Source organism: Nyctibius grandis, chromosome 5 (assembly GCF_013368605.1).
Source record: "Nyctibius grandis isolate bNycGra1 chromosome 5, bNycGra1.pri, whole genome shotgun sequence".
Lineage (NCBI taxonomy): Eukaryota > Metazoa > Chordata > Aves > Nyctibiiformes > Nyctibiidae > Nyctibius > Nyctibius grandis.
The window spans coordinates 68,246,062-68,264,892 of NC_090662.1; the positions used below are offsets into that span (position 1 = coordinate 68,246,062).

The 18,831-nt window shown below is 40.3% G+C and overlaps 1 protein-coding gene across 2 annotated transcripts in view; it reads left to right on the forward strand.

The window, feature by feature from the left end:
- Positions 1–18,831, forward strand: part of AGK (acylglycerol kinase) — a 39,050-nt gene that overhangs the window by 1,737 nt on the left and 18,482 nt on the right. Inside the window, exons 2-7 of one of the 2 annotated variants that reach the window (XM_068400727.1) lie at positions 8,216–8,255; positions 12,217–12,296; positions 13,565–13,640; positions 14,956–15,048; positions 15,991–16,023; positions 18,424–18,518. In XM_068400727.1, the coding sequence (XP_068256828.1) occupies positions 8,216–8,255; positions 12,217–12,296; positions 13,565–13,640; positions 14,956–15,048; positions 15,991–16,023; positions 18,424–18,518 (417 nt within the window). The remainder of the gene's footprint in view (positions 1–8,215; positions 8,256–12,216; positions 12,297–13,564; positions 13,641–14,955; positions 15,049–15,990; positions 16,024–18,423; positions 18,519–18,831) is intronic. The other variant, XM_068400728.1, reaches the window with a different exon arrangement.

An 18,831-nucleotide genomic window follows, 5' to 3' on the forward strand; every position in this document is an offset into this window, starting at 1 on the left:
GCCAGATTTCTGCTTGTTCCTTCCTTGAGGCGCAGCACTGGCAGCAGCTGTGCACTGTGCCTCCCTGGTGCGCCTGCTTTGCTGTGGTCACCTACCTGGCTGGAAGGAGCCCCTCAGCTGCTGCAGCAGCAGTACTGCTTGCATAAGTCATACCTAGCAGTGTGTCCTTTCCACTGTTTATCTGTGGAGCAAAAATTCTTTATAGTGAGCAAAATCCTCCTTCACAATTTTTAAATAGCTAGGCTTGTATTTTAATCCCTGTCCTTTAAGATTATGGTTAGTACCTTCGACTAAAATGCAAATATAGCCCAATTATTTAAAAAAAATGTTACTTTTGTTGCTACTGTTTATTCTGTCACTGTCTTAATGTCTTTTTAATTGTTAAGTCATGATTTTAGCAGTGTTCTTTCCTGCTTACATTAAAATGCTGCCGAAGCCTTGGTGGAAAACTTAGGAAAATAAATGTGCTTATGTTGTTTGTTATACTTTGCTTCTTTATTTCCTTTTGCCTAGAGACTTTTGCATTAAATCAGGCTTTGTTTTGAATGGTACATCTGCTTTAGTTGCTTACTTCTTACCTGAAGCACTAAGGCTCGGTTGACTTTGCTGCTGGGCAAGCTGCAAAAAAACTCTCCCTCCGTACTTTTTTTCCTTGTAATTGCTGATTGTAGGGCAGGCTGTGGTAAGATGGAGAATAACCGCGTGACAGTGGTGGTAATAAGGTCATGGTTTCACATGTATGCCTATATGGACCAACAGACAGAAAAGAAGTACATAGTAAACTGCCGTGTTGTCAGCAGAAGTATTTGTGCTAAACAGGTTGGGATTTTTTTGATGCCTTCGTGTAATGTCAGAGGATCCTTGAGCTTGCATTCTACTATTCCCTCTGACAACTTGAACTTTGAATTCAGATAAAATAGCGAAATATAAATGAGTAATTATTTGAAGTTCTATCATTCTAGATACCTCTTAGCCAAAAGAATAAACTTAATGTACAAAGTGAGGAGGAAGAAATTGCTCGGTGGCATTCCTATGAGGGGCTGGCTGGCGGGGCAGAGCAGCCTGTGACCTTCCCAGGTACCCTGCTTATGTAAGTGGCCTCTTTACTGGTCTTCTGTTGCCACAGATACTAATGACAGCAGAGTGAATGTCAGGCCTGAGTACTATAGAGAGCTACTGAAATAGAGCATTAAGAAGACTGTATCTTCTCCTTGTGCATATGGAGAGTGGGCACTTGAGGAGGCCTAGGAGCAGCCTGAGGTACAACCAGTCTCCCCTTTATGTCCCTTGTTTCTTGGAGTTCATGTGCCTGTGTACTGTTGGTTTTGGCTGTATTAATTTCCTGTGCAGTAACTGTGAAAATGTGGTATGATCACAGAGAACGTGAAGCATACCGTAGGTGATACGGCGGTGAATAAGGAGGAAAATATGAAAGGCAAACAAACAAAACGGGAATTTTTGGTATCTAAATTTCAGTGCTTGGAGGTTATTTGCACCAAGTGTAGGTATGGTGCTTTAACCCAGATGAGGTAGTGGGGGAAAAAATGTTTACGCATCCCATTCTTCAATCTCCCCTTTTAGCTGTAAGGGAAAATACAGCATTTCCTTACCAGACATTGGAAATGCAAGGTGGGAAATCCCACAATGACAAACAGCTCTGTGTGACTTTGATGTAGACTGAAGCACGGCTGTAAAGTGCTGCTTTCAGAGATGTAAATACTGTTTGGAAAAAGTGACAACTGCTTAGCCATTTCTCCGTGGAGGATTGTTTTAGCCAGGGAGTAGAAAAATGAGGAGTGACAGAAGAACCTGATGGCAAGTGTGTGAAAATTCAAAGGTGGTCTCAGCAGCCCTTTCGTGCTACTCTGCACAGTGAAGGCCTTACCTTGTGGCTGCTGGACAGCAGGGAATAGGCCAGGATCCCTTTCTACAGCTTCTGTTTTGCCTCCAAATGTGGTAATAGCTTTTGGTGGGTTTTTTTTTTTTTTTTTGGTACATTCTCTCTTCTCAGTTTCTTTGTTTATGTACAGTTATGCTGGGGAGCATGAGGGGTGCCTTTTGCCCCATGCATAATCTGCTGCAGGCAGCCCTTGAAGAGGTTAATGAGGGAACCTTGTATGGGCTATGTAGGCCGTGAGGCTTGCTCTTATCGACATCAGAGGCTAAATTACTATGCATGAGGCATACTTGACTAGACTTATATTTGCCCTTTTAGAGCAGATTAAAGGTTTAGTGAAGTCTCGTGCTTCGGTTTCTGGCATCACTGGAGTTTCTGATGAAGGGGCTTGCTTTAGCACAGCATCCGTTCAGATTAGCTCTGACGTCTGGGAATTAGCTGTATGAGATGTTGCTCATTTATTTGCAGCTGAAGAAAGTTTTTTTTTTCCCTGTCCTGCATCCCCCTTCTTGGCTTTTCCATCCTCATGGATTTTCTAAGATATTTCTCTTGTAAGGAGAAGCTCATTTGCTTTGTTGACTTCTCAAGGTTCATTCTTCTTTTGGATGCAGAGTCTGTGATGCCTGCATTAAGTGGAGCCATTGTAAGTAACAATCTGTCCTGCAAATAAATGGCAATTCTTCTACAGTCAGTCTTTACATGCCCATAGGGACAGAAGAGCTCTGGAGTATTTCCTTAAGACTTTGGAGGATGTTACGTGGACAAATATGGACAAGAAGGATGTTACCTTTTCTGGAGTTGTTCCCCATGCCTCTTCCCTGCCTGGAAATGGACCCCAGTGTCCCCCTCCTGCACCCTGCAGACGGTGCTGTGGGGTCTGATGTAGAGGAAAGAAGGGCACTGGAGTGTAACGGTTCATTGCCGAGTTAGTCTAAAGGCTGTGGGTGACGATAACTGTAAAGGTCGGGGAGCTTCTTAGCCCAGTCTTGTATGATACTTTCTTCATGCAGCATTTAGTTTCCGGATCAGTGTGTTAGCCTTTCATCTTTGGAGGTGTTTGTTCAAATACTGACTGATTTAAAAGTAAGGGGTTTTTGGATGAACAGGAAGAGTAAAGAGGAAACCTTGTGCTGATTCCACCCTTCTAAGTATGTAATATAACAGAAGGTGCCTCTTCAAAAGAGACATCGATCAGGAGGGGGCAAAGGGTTTTCATGTGTAAAATGGCAGGCATTATGTCTGGTTGAACTGCTGTTAACTAAAACCCTATTGCTATTCTTATAAAACCTTAGCGAGTCTTAAAATTCTTTTCTTTCTTATAAAAGAATATGTTTTAAAAATCCATTGTCTTGCATTTAGAATAGCAAATACTCTTGTAGTATTGGAGAGGTAAGAAGATAACTCAGTGTTGTCACACGTGAGCCTGTCTCCCTTTAATTTATCTGGATTGCATGAATTTATGTATTACCATCATTTTAATCTATAGCATATCACACTACAGGTACGAGGGACTCTGAATTTAATGTACTAGATCAAAGCTTAGAGGGTATGCAGATTGTCAGATACGTGCTCATACACAGTAACGTACTTCTGTTTAACATATGCAAGTGAGGTTGATTACAGATAAAGATACCATATGATTGTTTTAAAACTTCTCCCAAGTTTGGAAGCCCCTATCACCTTTATGTCCTGAGTCACCTTTCCTGAATTGAGCTGCTGCTGTTCTTTATATGTCCAGGTGGTGCAGTGAGTCACCAGCTATGTCACATCAGCAGAAAATTAATCTCTGCCATGATGGACATCACCTTAACTGATTGTCAGATTTGGCCAGACTGTTACAGTAGTGTCACTGGGTAAGTGATCATCACTTTGTCAGGATGAGGACCCTCAATATTGTACTGAGGCCGTGGACTCAGATGCTCAGTTTTACTCTGTGTATGTTTAAGTATTGACTTTCTCTGCAGAAAATGCTGGCAAGGCATCTGGGCCTTTGACTGCTTGCCAGTAATCTGAGTGTTATTGTTATCTATAATTTGAATGTTTGTCATCATGTTTGCCAACTGATAACTCACATTGTCACCTTTCTGCATATACTTCCTGAGTGGCTGACTTTTTATTTCATCAAAACTTTGTCAAAAAAATGGAGTATAAATTCTGAGTCTTGGGTAAAGCTGATGAAAACTAAGATTTGTCTTTCATGCTCTTCCAAAGCCAAGCTGGAAGTAAATGCTAATATCCAGCAAAGAGGATGCTGTGCTCCTGCTGTATTGGAAGCAGCCAAAAAGCTCTCTGCTAAGATAAAATCTCTTTCAGGAGTTCTGTTATAGCTCTGGAGGAGTTATCTTATATGCACAGCTTTGGTCAAGTTTCTCCTCACAAAACTCTGTCTTTTGATGCAGACACTGAACTGAAGAGTTTTTAGGCTTCTTCTTGCTTGAATGTACTTAACAGTCTTAGATTTAATGCTGATAACCCTTTTTGAAATGTAATCTCACACCTGTGCTTCTTTATAGTCACTTTTAAGGGATTTGCTTTCGTTGGCTTTAAGACAAAGGCTTACCCTTGCTGCAGCTGTGGGCCTCAAACAGCTGCTTCGGTTCAAGTTTGCTGTCTTCTCCTTGTTGAGCTCATTGCAGCCCTGGCTGACCTTTCATTGTGGGAACCGTCCTTTCAGCCCTGGCTTCTGCTGGCACTGGGGCAGAGCATGCAGTCTCAGCTGGAGACTAAATTGTGTGGATCTGTGTGCTTAGAAGTAAGCATGTTAATTCCCTATTCTAGCTGAAAACGCTTAGGACGGGGAGCAGTGGCCACCAGTCCTGCACCAGGGATGTTGCAGGCAAACCAGAACAGCTCTTGTTCAAACCGCTGGTACAGATGTTGTGCTCTCACAGCCCGGTGTGTTCTGGCAGCCTGACACGGCGGGTGCGCGGTGAGCTCTGGACAGCTGCTCTTGCTTTCTTTCTGCATTGGTTCCTTGCTTTAGTGTAAGCCTGCTCTGTTCTCCAAAGAGTCTGTGCTGCAGTGACTGCCGGCCTTGCGGGGTTGACAGATATCTTTGTCAAACCAAAGTTCTGTCCGTGGGTTCATCTTAGGACATCCTCTTGCTTCCATACCCCACTGTCACTGCTCTTTCTTCACTATCTGCCGACTTTTTACTGCTTAAGCAAGTTGGCCCAGTTGTAAGCTGTGTGATGCTCAATTCTCACAGCGGGAAGGCAGCCGTCGGTGGCCAGCAGATGCAGTACTGCACGTCTGTTTTGCTTTAGGGCTGGAATTGTGTCTATAAGCCCTTAGGGGAAACATAAAGTAAAAATTGATTTTTAGTTTACTGTGGATATGGTGCAAGTCAGAAGAAATCTCTGGGTATTCTTTAAGGCAGTGCAGCTATTTCCCTCTGCCTCCACTTGCTCATGTTGGAGTGTTGTTGAAAAGGCTTTGTTACTACCTAATATTAGTCAATAAAATACAAAACATCAACCAAATCTTATGTTTATCATTGAAGTCTATTTTTCTTTGGAAGCTGGTACACAGCCATATTTTGATAATCTAATACGTACTGAGACAGAGGACTTTAAGAAGTTACCTTTTTGCTATTTTCAATGTTTTTCTAGCTATATTTATTAGTTGGTATGACCCGCAGAGGCCTTCCATACCCACTTGTGGTACTTCAGGTAAGCCATGTGAGTTGGTAAAGGTAAGAGCTGTGATACAGGAGGAGGACTGCTGTTCTCACAGATACACCCCTGTGAGTGCACTTGTGCTTTTTTTTCTTAAGTGTGAAGATAGCTAAGTGTTGACATAACATTTTAAGAAAATAGAAATTTTCCTGGTACCTGGCATCTTTAAGCCAAACTTGGAACATCTTAAGCCAAACTCAGATTACTTTAAAATATATGTCTTAGATGAATCAGTAGGAATCCTATGAGTGTGGCTAGGATGACATGTGATTCTGAGTGCTGTGCTACTGGAGAGGTGAGATAAATCACCTGTAAATTACTGGACAGTAAATGGTTCTTCTGGTCTCAGAACCTAAACCTTTGCTTTGACACTAAAATCATATGTGTCAGAGTAGACTTTTTCTGTTTCTTTAAGTTCTTCAGTGCGGGAGAAAATAAGCTTAAATGTTGACATCTGAACTGTCAAGCCTAATTTTTATGGTTAAGACTCTCTTGAGCTGAATCAAGCTTGCATCCTTGACAGTTGTTCTGAGGGTCTTTGCAGGGTGGAACAGACAGCACAGTATTTTTTGCTTGCATTTGAAAAGTTGTGCTGGACTCCATTTTAAAGGCGATTAACACTGCAGCATAAGGTTGTAGGAACCAGAAGAACATACTGGCTGACAATGTGACCCAGCTTGACTTCTGAACAAAAGAGCATCAGTGTGAAGTAAACAGGTAACATGGATTTGACTAGAGTTTGTTAAAAAAGGTTAGGATAGCAATTCTCAAATACATCAACTGTGCAGCCATCATTTCATAGTGGGGTTTTCTTGATATCCCATAATATTTCAACTTTAAATATTGAAATTGCAATTGCTTTGTGTTTGCTCTGACCACAGATAGTCACAGAGGTGGGGAAGAAGTTCCTATATGAGGGCTCGTGCCTTCAGCAGCGCAGTGTGGACTTCACCTGTCATGCTGTCTTGATTAAACTGGAATTAGCTGTGACATGTTGTTTAGCTTGGAACACAAACCTTTTCAGAGATAGTTACTTTAACTAGTGCACTTTCATTATAGTACTGCAATCAAAACCAAGTCTGTTGCTCCTCTAAGTAATATTTCAGGTGCTTAATATAAATGACTTATTCCTTTGGTTTTAAGGAGCAAACATGGCAGTTAAAAGCATGCTTATGCCTCTGAGGAAATTTTTTTTAGATGCTCCAGTTACTTGTTATCCTGGTGAGGTATTCATATATATGTGAATAATTCTTCCTTTGTCTTTTTAATATAACTAAGAATAAATCTGTGGCTTTTCTGCTGTAGAGTTATTTTCTCAGAACCTGACTATATATCTCACCTGAAGTCACCCTACTTCTGCTTTTAGCACCTTGCAGCATATTTTGGCAATGTCAAAAAAAGCAGCTTGTATAGCTCCAGTGACAGATCAATAGCATAAGCTCATGGAATTGAATAGATCGGACTCGTGTTTGGGTCCAGAGGTCTGACCAAGGCCTCGCCTTCTCTTCTGCTGTTTCCATTGCAGGACTTGGCCTGATGAGCCACAGCTTGTGGCAGGAGTGTGCTTCTTTCCTAGTCACTTGTTTTTCATGGCTGGCCTTGAATAATTTTAATTGGTGTAGTGTATTTATTTTGGTATGCTGACTATGATTGGGGTTTTTTGTACTTGATATTTTTGAGACAATAATGTACTGTCTTGCCAGGTATTGCCAAGGGAAAGCTGAAGGAGTTTTTTGGTTTTAGCAAGGAGGGGGAGTGTCTGATATCTAGAGGACAGGTGAGGCTTTGGCACTGCAGAACAGGATTCTCTTTCTTGTCTGCAAGTGCCAATAGGGCATTTTTTCGTCTGGGGAATTTTGTTCCTCACTCAGTAGCTCTGTCTCCAGTTTGCCTGCCAACTATACCCTGCTTGCCACCTTGCTAATGCTGTCTGTCACCAATGACAAGCACAAGGATTAGTCTGGAATTTATTTCTGAAATGACCATCAGTGGCATATCTAATACTGGTATTTGCTTCTTTATTTTTAAACTTCACTTAGGTGAGTTGAGTGATTGTCACCTCCCTGAGTTACTGCTTTGGGCCATGCTCAGACCTAGGTGGGTGGTAGGTGCTGCATTAACATGTGTTCAGCTTACAAACTGATGGAGAGGGGAGTTCACAATTATAATGCACAAAGATTTAAGTCCATGGAAGTTACGCTTAAGTCGACTCTAAATCCCTTCTATACTGTCAGAATGGTAAGTACCTTCAGGGTAAATAGCAGGCAGTATTAACACTGAAAAAATCCACACCTTGGATCTGGGGTACAGTTATGTAGCAATTTAAAAATAAATCACAGTATAGTGTCTCGTAGCTTTTGTAATCTCAGCACACTTGGCATCCTGGTCTTTGTTTTCTGCTTTTCTTTACTATAGAAAGGGTGTTTGTGTGCACATGCAGAAAAAAATTATGCACGTGTGCTTAAGTGGGTGTGTTTCATCCTTAAAATGTGTTAAATAGGTCTTAAGGAACTTGTATTTTTTTATTTTAGTGCTGTCAAAGTGTGTGTAAAAAGAGTATGTACCTACATTTTTAAAATGAGCAAATTGTTTTAAACTTGCACAACCTAATGTCCATTTTCTTTTCTGTTGTACCTAATAGCGATAACCTGCTACGAAGAGCTGCATGCCAAGAAGCCCAGGTAATACTGTTTAAAGTGATAAAATTAGATTAAAATCTCCCTCTTATCTTGGTTGTGCAGTGCTCCTGAGATTTTCCCAGCAGCCTCTCTCTACGTGACAAGCCTTATAATGATGCCATCTGTGTTCTTTCGCTGAAGTGCCAAAGGGTGTACAAGGCCTCCAGCCTGCAGCCGGGGTACTGTACCTTTTGTGCCCTGGCTGCTGTTGCGATGGATGGTGCGGTGTTATCATTGGGGTAATCTTAATTACTGCTGTAGCTAACCAGACCTCCCATTTCTGCAGGTGTAACTACTCTGTGCCTGTAAAAGCCCGGTAGGAAGATGATTTGTTGATAAGGCAGGAGACTGAAATCTCAGATCCACCACAATGGATGTAGTCTGGACAGAAGCAGTGCAAACTGCTTCATGTTAGTGCTCAGCTGGAGAGACCTTGCCCGTGTCTATTCGATCCTGAGTGACTTTATCAAGGATACTTAGTGTGATGTCTGACCTAGCGCTTTTGAGACCCATTTACTGGGAACTTAATGGAGACAACCCGTTTGTTGATCACTGACAAGAAAGCTGGTATTCAGAGAGAGAAGAGTTATTCTCTGAGTATGCTGAGTATTGCGTTTTGTAGTTTGTGGCCTGCATGAGCAACCAGCAATGAACAAATTCCCATACTGTAGTATTCCCATAAAGAAATCTTGTCCTTAATAAGCAGTCTTTGAGGGGCACAAGTGCTGCTGCCCATGGATGACATCACTGCACAGGTACTCCTTACTGGCTCTCATTACCTTGGTGGTGTGGTGTAGGATTTTAAGAGTCTTTCTACCTCCCACAAATAAAGTTCATTCTAAACCTGCTTCTCCATGCCAGATCTTAGAGATTTTGCAGGCTGTAACACTGCTCCCATCACTTCTACATACTGGGGCCTGAGAAGAATGGTGAAAATTATTTTTCTCATTAAAGAACTTTCCTTGAGATACCCCACTTCTATGGTGCACCTGAATAATCCACATTTTAGCCTGCCTGCTGTTTAGGGAAAGATATTCACAGCAACTTGATTTGGGCAATGGAACTTCATGCCAGAATAGATATAAGGGAGCTCAGGTCTCATGAAAGAGGAAGAAAAATCTTTCCCTGAAAATACTGCTTTCATAAATCATACTTACAGCTTCAGCATCAAATACATTGCCTATTCACAGTATCAGTAGTTCTTGATTTTTATGTTTTCAGTATTCATTTTTACTGCATAATATCAAAATGATAGAAGTTTTTTATATCACCAAAACCAGCAGTTAATACCTTAGTATTTGAAGCATCCTGACCAAATTAAAAAATTTTTAAAAAAGGCACTGATGAAATGATGTACAAGGAGAAGTTAGAAAACTTAAGTGTGTATGCTGTCAAAAAGGTGTAACTGCTAAGGAAAGACTGGTACAAGAAAATAGTTCTCTTGTGGAAATTCTGGCTTTCCTGTTTCTTAATTCCAGTCATTAAGTGATGGGATCTATTCCATTATGGCTTATTCTTCTAAATGAAAGTGCAAAAGCACTGTCAATAGAGCATCCTACAGTTTCAGTGGTTAAAGCCTGGGAAAATATCCTGCAGAAGACTCCTGCACTGGAAAGGAATGAACCAGAAAGCCTAGTAATCAATTCTTCCTGTAATTTCCATTCTTACTGATGTGTCAATGCCAAATACTGCTTGAAAACACACAGCAGTACAGCAGTAAGGCATTAAATGTCTGATATGTTCTTCAGAATAACAACAATCTGTAATTGTTTGAACAGTGCTACTGGTCTTTAGTGCTGTATAAACACTGGGGAAAAAATAGGGCAGACTCACCCAAGAAGAAGTTTTGTCTGAATGAAGTGACGGGTTTTCCCTATTATTTTTTTCATCAGATTTTTAAGTTTTTAAGCCTATTACAATACCAAATTGATGAGGCGCCCACCTTCCTGCCGAAGTATCTGCTACAGCAGTGTTTCATGCAAAGACTCCACCATGCAAGTCTGAATTTAAATATCAGTTTAGGATGACAGCCTTGGCAAATGATCATAGAAAGATTCTATAATAAAGTACCCATTTATCATATTTTAAACCTTTTACACCACCTTCTCTGGAATAAGGCAGTGTCAGCTGACTGGGGACTTCCTTTGCACATGTGGTCTCACTGATTGACCTTGGTGTTACTGAACTCTGGGCATGTGTTAAAGAGGTCCTGTTTAGCTGACAAACAATTCACTCTGTGAAGCAGGGGTAGTTTTCGGTAAAGGAATGTAGTTTTTCTGTTAGTATTCATAAAGCATTATAAAGCCTTTTTATAAAGGGTTTTCCATAGTTGTAAAATAGTGATTGTAGTCTTAGAAGTCCAGAAATGGAATACCTGGAAGTGTGCATTTGACAAGGAAGTGAAAAAGGCATTGACTTTCCTAATTTATACCTTCATATATATATTTAATAACCATTTTTAATGTCTGTGTTTCCTTAGGTTGTGCTCTGAAAAAAAGACTTCTAGAGTGTTACATTATTATTTTTTTATTTCCTGTCTTAAAAATCAGCATTTGCTTTAGAAATGCCCCTGTATGTAACACAAATGTCTAAGTGTATTACATAAAGAAGTGATTATGTCGTTACTCATAAATTCTTTATGAGCCTTGTTAGGTTGTTTAAAGCAAGCAAATACCAAGCAAATAATTAATTGTTTCTAACAGCTGTAACGCGCTAGAGGTCCTCTATATTTCCCATTTCCCGCCCAACAATTCCAATAAAATAAGTTGGTCTGTTTTCCAGCTGTTTTTTGAGTAAAGCTTAAGAGCTATTGATTTGTTTCCCTTTCTTTGAAGGTTCCTTTACTCTCAGCAGCTTCTCATATCCTTTTCCTTTCTTGAAGAAGAAATTTTAATGCTTTAAGCAACATAGCCAGCTGCACGCTTCTTTTAGTTGAGGTTCCCTGAGCAAAGTTGGCAAGTGGAATTAATGATAAATTTAAACAGCTAACGATCACTAAAATCTACTGTGCTTTGTGTACAGTGTCCACCTTCTTCAATATAAAAATTCCTGCTAGGGGGATTAACTTTAAAGATAAAGGGGGAAAAAAAAAAAAGAGGGACATTTGACTGTGTCTTGTGTTCAGTGCAGTAGTCTTCTGTTCCTGCTGTACTTCTGCGGCTTCTGGATGGTACTGCTGAATACGCTGTCATCCTTCTACTCAAAATGAGTTTGATTTGGTGTGGTAGTGAGGATGCTTTTAGGTGACCTAAAAGAGGTTTACAGAGTGGGAAGTAACATGCATGGAAGCTTTGCCTTTTCTTGCCTCTCCCGTGCTGAAAAGCTATGGAAATAGGTACAAATGGCTAAAAGTTACAAGAGGCTGTATGGAGTAACTCTCAAAGAATTTAAAATTGAGATGCCTAATCAGAATGAGAAGAGGAATTCAGTGATTTTTTATACGGAGACATTAGGAAGAAAAAGCATCTGAGAAACAGTGAGCTTGCTTATAGGTCAGGGCAGATTCTCTGGTGATTATCTTTCATATCTTCAAAAACTTAAGCACAGGAAATACAAAAGTGAGCAGGAGAGAGAGAAGAAATGAAGTACAGAAGTGGAAAAAGATGCAGAAAGAGGGTGGCAGGCAGGTGTACGAGAATTACATAAGGAAGGAAAATCAAGTAACCTTGGAGTCGATAGCTCCCTGGATCTCTGCCCATGGCAGAAAACCGGAGGCTGACAAAAATTAAATGGTTGTGGAATTGTAAAAATGAGCTGAAAAGTACTTGTGACAGTGAGTGGTGTGAGATGCTGCTAAGAGTGCAGGTCTTTGAATAGGAGACCTGTACAATGGCTGAAGATGGAAGTCATTTGAATGTCATGACGCTTGAAAGCCCATTGACATTTGTAGAGATGCATTATTTTGGACTGTTTTACCAATGTGCTTAAAAGATAAACTGAACTCTGCTCTTTTTATCTCGCTTAGGCTTTTGGCGACCAGCTGATCCCTTCCAGTATGCCATTGAAGAAAGCAACAGTGTTCCTCAACCCAGCAGCTTTCAAAGGGTAAAATTGCCCCTTCCCTACACTCATACGTGAGGCACTCTTTCTGTATTTTTGCTCTGACATCCACTGTAAAAGCCAGCCAGATTTTTGAGCTCATTTTTGCCTCCCTCTGATGCCAAGCTGGTGCTATGTAACTATGCCAAACTTTATTTCACCAAAAATATTGGGATGAGAAATAGAACTAGATGCTTGAGTTGAAAGAATGATTTGTAAACATACGTATATTTTAAATTTTTCTTCTATCCTGTGTTTTGGCCTTTGTCATTCCTTCGGATGTGGAATTTCTTCATATTCCTTCCACACTTGTATGTGATCCATTTCCATCCTCAAAAACTATAGAAATAAGAGATGACCTTGATTGCTTCAAGACTTGAAGTTAGCCAGCAGTGATCTTCCTTCTGTGGGAACTTGTCCTTGAAAGGGATGTGCCCGCAAACTGAGAGGCTAAATATGCGCTCAGAGCAAGACTGCTGGAAGAGGTCGGCTGCTGTTTTTGCATACTCATTAGCAGAAAACCAGTTATCTTGGATATGATGTGTGTGTGTTTCTGCTGATCAGCTAAGCTTTGTATCAGTGGCATCTTGGGGAGGGGCAGGGAGTTGTCAGTAGCTGTATGAAAGAAATTATATATCAGACATGGAAGTGCTTGGACCTATGTGCTTTTTTTCAAAACACCCATGACTGGAAAATGCAAAGTGTTAATAAATTAAGTCTACTGCTAGTCTCATGTTTCTACTTGTTGTAAGCAATTTATAATTAATGGCATAATTATTTTATTATGCAATTACAGGCAGAAAATGCATGAGTCCTATAACAAAAGAAAGATAAAATTTTGCTTCTAAACTTATTTAATAATATGTAACAGTAAATATTTTTTTGAACAATGTTTCTGAAAACCTAAATGGGCCTTCTTTGTGGTCTTAAAGCCTGGTGCTCTGTAAGTCATTAATTTTCTAATAAATTTCTTTCTGAAGATCTTGTTTTGTTTTGGTTTTTTTTTTAATTATTTTTGGAGAAAGCTAGATAACCCCTTCTGCATTTACTAAAACTGCAACAAAAAGCTGACATCTGAGCTATGAGTCTAGAAATAAAATACAATTGAACCAAATGAAATCTCATCTTTCCTGACTGGCAGGTTGAGTGACTGATTGTGTAGATTGTGTGCTCTGCTTTTAAGTAGATTTCTTCTTATTATTCATTTGTTTCTTTCCTTTTTAATTTTTTTAGCCACCAGACTGATGAAATAATTTTTACTCTGTTTTTTCTAGCAAAGCCAGGAACCTTTTTGAAAAGAATGCTGCTCCAATTTTGCACTTATCTGGCTTGGATGTAACTGTGGTTAAGGTAAGAACTGTTCTGTTAACATAGATATATTGTCTGCTCTGCTTTGTCCTCTTGAAGAATTGAAATTCAATTCTGGATGCATTTGAAATTCTCACTTGTCCAGTAGACATCTCGTGAGAAGAAATAAATACTGAGATACTAAGCTGGAACTTCGTCTTTTTCTTTTTAATTCACAGTTAATTTACAAACTGTGTACTGAGTTTTTAATTTTCAGCTAAAGCAGTACATGTGCTTGTCTGTCTGTCTAAAGCAGCCGTTCTATAATTCATGTTGGAGAGAAAAACTCTCGGTGCATGCCCATCGCTGTTGAAATTGTCAATTCTGCCTGAACTTGCAGAATTCCGAAGTGAGGAACTTTGACGTGCAGTGGAACTGCTCAGATTAATTAAAAATAACCTTTTATTTTTACACTGAAAATATCTCAGTGTATCCCCAAATAATTCAACGTTCCCATCATGAAAGCAGAACACTGAGCTCTAAATGGTGTGAATTAGCAGAGAGGTTTTCTTTGGAAAGAGGAGAAAAAGTAAACATGAAGGGATTCTGATTTTTGCAGGTTTTTTGAGGCTGTGATATGTGGATTGTTTAATAGTCACTGTGCTCTAGAAGTAAAGTACTCTAATATGTATCTTTCTGTCTTGGAATCTTTTTCACAAGGTTTGGTGTTAAAATGCTGGTTTTATTAATGCCTCTCTCTGATTATTGAAAATACATAGTCCCACCCTAAGAGAAAAAAAATATTTTTCAAGACTTAAAACTGATGCTTTGTAGCTTCAGACCTGACAAGTTAGCAAAATGGCACTGGGCCAGTAACTGAGGCTGAGATGTTCCTTTAGAAGACATTAATTTTGCAGAAAACAGTTGTGATGGTTTACAAAGTCAGTGTACTCTCTACTGCTAAACCTGTTGTCAACAGCTTGCTGTCGGGCAGTAGCCTTTTATGTAGCTGCTTCTGTGTTTCAGGAGACGCACTTGAGCATTGTGGCTGCTAAAGTTGTTGGGACTTTTTCTGCAAGAGCATGTTTTGCTTGTGGTTTTGTTTCTATGTAAAACTACCTGGAAATATGATTATTGCTGCGATATTCTACATCTGTTGAATAAGATTTACTCTGATGTTTCATTTAGCCTTTGTGTGTTTCTGTTCGCTTGCACAGATTGTATTAGGCAGCAGACTTGTTTTATAAGTTGAAGAAATTTCAATGAATGTATGAAAATAACTATTAAGCAAATGGATAGATGATTCTTTTTTTTCTATAGAAGAGAAATCCTAGGAATAGTCACTTGACTTCTCATATTTGGATTTCTGTTTCTTCAGACTGATTATGAGGGACAAGCAAAAAAGCTGCTGGAATTGATGGAAAACACAGATCTGATCATTATTGCAGGAGGAGATGGCACAGTACAAGAGGTACTGCAGGAGCTTTGTCAGTAGTCAGGCTGAGGGTGAGAAGATTGAGTCTGTGTAATGTAGCAACATCGTAACAGCTATTACTAGAGATTCTTCCATTTTAGCATCTGTTTTGAGTCAATGTTATAATCTTCCAGGGATAAGAAAACTCTGCTACTTATTAGTCTAAAAGTGATGATGAGAGTAGGGGCAGAAAGCATGTGTGACATAACTATCTTCCAGAATTTTATCCTAGAATGAGAAAATTATCTGGGGAGACGTGATTCTAACTTTTTCCTTCTGTGTAATGTAGCTATAATGGTTTAATTTTCAAAGTTCATTCCTATCTGTACTCCCCAAGAGGAATGCATGTTTTGCTAAGTCAGAATCAAATAATTTAAAAATTACGTGGGAGTGGTGATAAAGCATGGTATATATTTAATAAATGCCTATTGTCAAGATGATTAACGACAGGAGCAAACTACCAGCAGAACTGGGGAATACTCTGTTTTTCAAGGAAGGCAGTATTTTATTATAGCGTTTCCTGGAATGCTAATTACTGGCTTCATAAGGCAATGGCTAAATGAAATGCAATGACCTTAAGAGAAAGTGGTCAGAATACATCTGCAAGTTTCTCCTGGCCTTAGAATTGCTTGTTGTTAATTGCACACTGACCAGTGCTATTTTTGCATTATGCAGAGCATTATTCAATGTTAAAACATTTACACTGGCATTGGTTGTGGTGCCAGCATATACTCATGCACACTCATAACCCTGCTATTTCCACAATGTTTGCACACTGAACATGCCTCCTTTCCCATGTAAGCAACTGTAGTACCTCCATAAAAGAGCAGTTGCTCCTTAAATCCTTTCTGAAGAGTAAATGTGGATATGAATTTCATAGCTTTCTGCTGTAACTGAAAAATAAAATTCTCGGAGCTGAGCATTTCTCATGTTTTTCAGGTCATAACTGGACTTCTCCGCAGAGTAGATGAGGTGAGGAAGTGTCATTTTTAAAATTTTGTTGATTTCTTAGAGGAAACGTCTTGTGCATCCACTGTGGTCTCTTGGCCTCAGCTGTCTCGTACAGATACATTGCTTACTGATCTGGAGCCAGGTTGCTGCATAATAAGTCAGCCATGCTAGTGTCCTGCAATTCTGCCAGTTGTTCTTCATTCCCTTTCTCAGGGAGTGCAGTGGCTCTCAAGCCACGGTTTTGGGAAGTTTCCAGCCATCAGAGCAGGGATTGTGGAAAAGCCAAATGCACAACTTTCAAAGACCCATGGACCAGCTGTGTATGGTGCTTTGTTTGGCAGAAGTATCGGGCGAAAGTACATGTTTTTCTTGTATTTGTACAGGCTTGAAACTGAATTCAGTTACGGTCATGCTCCTATTGCTTTATGATTGCTTTGCCATTTTTTCAGGCAATGAATACCTACCTATGCAGATGTCTGCATAAAGCAAGTTTTAACCTCTCAAGGTGGATCGTTCCGAATGGAAATGAGAGAGATTTTTCTTCTTAAAGAGGGAGGACAGTGTTATTGAAGAAAGGAGGGAATCATTGTTCCCAAAACCTTCTGGCAGGAGCTGGCAAAAACTCAATTAAATGATCCAGACAAGATTATGATGATATCCTTGGCAGCTAGAATTGTATCTGTTTAGGCAGTTGCTTTGTCTGAATGTGACAAGAGAAACTCTGCAACCAAGCCAGTGTTTTTAAAGGGGCACTGGCTGTATCAGTTCTGAGACATCAGTTTTTTAAATTTAATATTACTATAGTTGGCCCCTGAGACCTCTGTAATCTAAAGATATTGGAAGAAAAGTTTTGGAGGCTTTACTGGTTAGTTTTTCTTATTGTCTTGATGTAGCTTGGGTTGATTTGCAGTAGCATAGAAAATTCTGCATTTGACACTATTTTGGGTGGAATACTGCATTGTAGTATTGCCACTGTGCCACTTTATGTCTTTGACCAGGGAATTCTTGTCCTTCATATCACTATGTCCTAGGAGTAGAGATCTGCAGTTCAGCTCTCTCACTCTGTGCTCTGCTTCCCTTTTTACTTGGGTATATCATACCACTGTTGCCTGGATAAGAAGAGCCTATGCAAGGTATTCCAGAAACGCTGTTCCTAGCAGCCAGGGGAGCAGAGCATGACTGCATAAGCTGCAAACAGCCTGTTGTCTGCACACTGTGAAACAATTCTGAAGAAAATGAGAGAAGGGTGTTTGAGATATGTTAAGACTTTCAGGTGACACAGAGATAGCAAGGGAGAGAGGGTGGGCATGAAGTGAGAGGGGTATTATTTCACAGAATCACAGAATCAGCCAGGTTGGAATAGACCTCAGGGATCATCGAGTCCAACCGTTGCCCTGACACCACCCTGTCAACTAGACCATGGCACTAAGTGCCATGTCCAGTCTTAAACACATCCAGAGATGGTGACTCCACCACCTCCCTGGGCAGCCCATTCCAATGTCTAATGACCCTTTCTGAGAAGAAATGCTTCCTAATGTCCAACCTGAACCTCCCCTGACGAAGCTTGAGGCTGTGTCCTCTTGTCCTATCGCTAGTTGCAGGGGAGAAGAGGCCAACTCCCACTTCACTACAACCTCCCTTCAGGTAGTTGTAGACTGCAATAAGGTCACCTCGGAGCCTCCTCTTCTCCAGGCTAAACAACCCCAGCTCCCTCAGTCGTTCCTCATAGGTCAGACCCTCCAGACCCTTCACCAGCTTGGTCGGTGCGGATTTGCAGTATCATGGTGCTGCTAGTAGCAGTGCCCAGGAGGGAGATGGCACATTGTGATATATGGTAGTTTATATTGATTTGCTGACATGCTTCAAGAAGCACAGTTTATTATGAGGTACAGTGTAATAACTTGCTCCTTCAAGAAGCCCTTTTGCTGAACTGTGGTACAGAAAAATAATATGGTCAATGACTTCCAAAAATTAAACCTTGTGCTGCTTCATGATTTGGATGCCAGAGGAATCAATTAATTTCCTTTCCTTAACTGAGAAAATCTCTTTGCCATGCAAGGTTCCTCTACCAGAGGGAGATTTCTGCAATGGTAAATGAGATTCAGAGCTTGTGATGCCACTGTCAGTATTAAGAAAGATGGCAGATTGCTGACAGACTCCATGCATTAGTTAGGACGTGGCTGCCAACCTGCATGTAACAATGTTCTTAATGATTACAGAGGGCTCCTTTGTACGCAGTTGGCAGTGGTGGGTTCACATATTCGGATGCCATGTTCTGAGTCATTATGTGTTACTGCCTCATTTAAGGAAGTGCCTGGCTGCTTAGTGCCAAAGGGGTGATAGCAGACACAGCTGTGATCTCCACATGGGAAGCTTTGTTCAGCTGATGCAAATGTTAATTTACTCTCCTCATGTGTCCAGGCTGTCTTCAGTAAGATTCCTATAGGATTCATACCTCTTGGGAAGACCTGCACTCTAAGCCACACACTCTACCCTGAGAGCACGAACCAAGTCCAGTAAGTATTACATGTTTCTGAAAGGGGACTTTTTTCCATTTGTTTTCAAGGAGCAGTGCTTCTTGGTAGCTTGATACTTCTCTTTTTCTTCTATGTTACATAGAATTTGGCAATTTCTGGGCAGAGCCTGATGATTCTCTGGACTTGCCTGAGTTAATGACTTCCAAAAACTGACTTAAGATTAAAAGAAGGAAATGTATGTATTATTAGAACACGTATATAATTTGCTGTGGCTAATTTCTCTGTGATCGTGTGATGCTCAAGAGTTTTCAAAAAAAAAGGATCAAGCGTCTTAGGAATAGTCAGAAAGGAT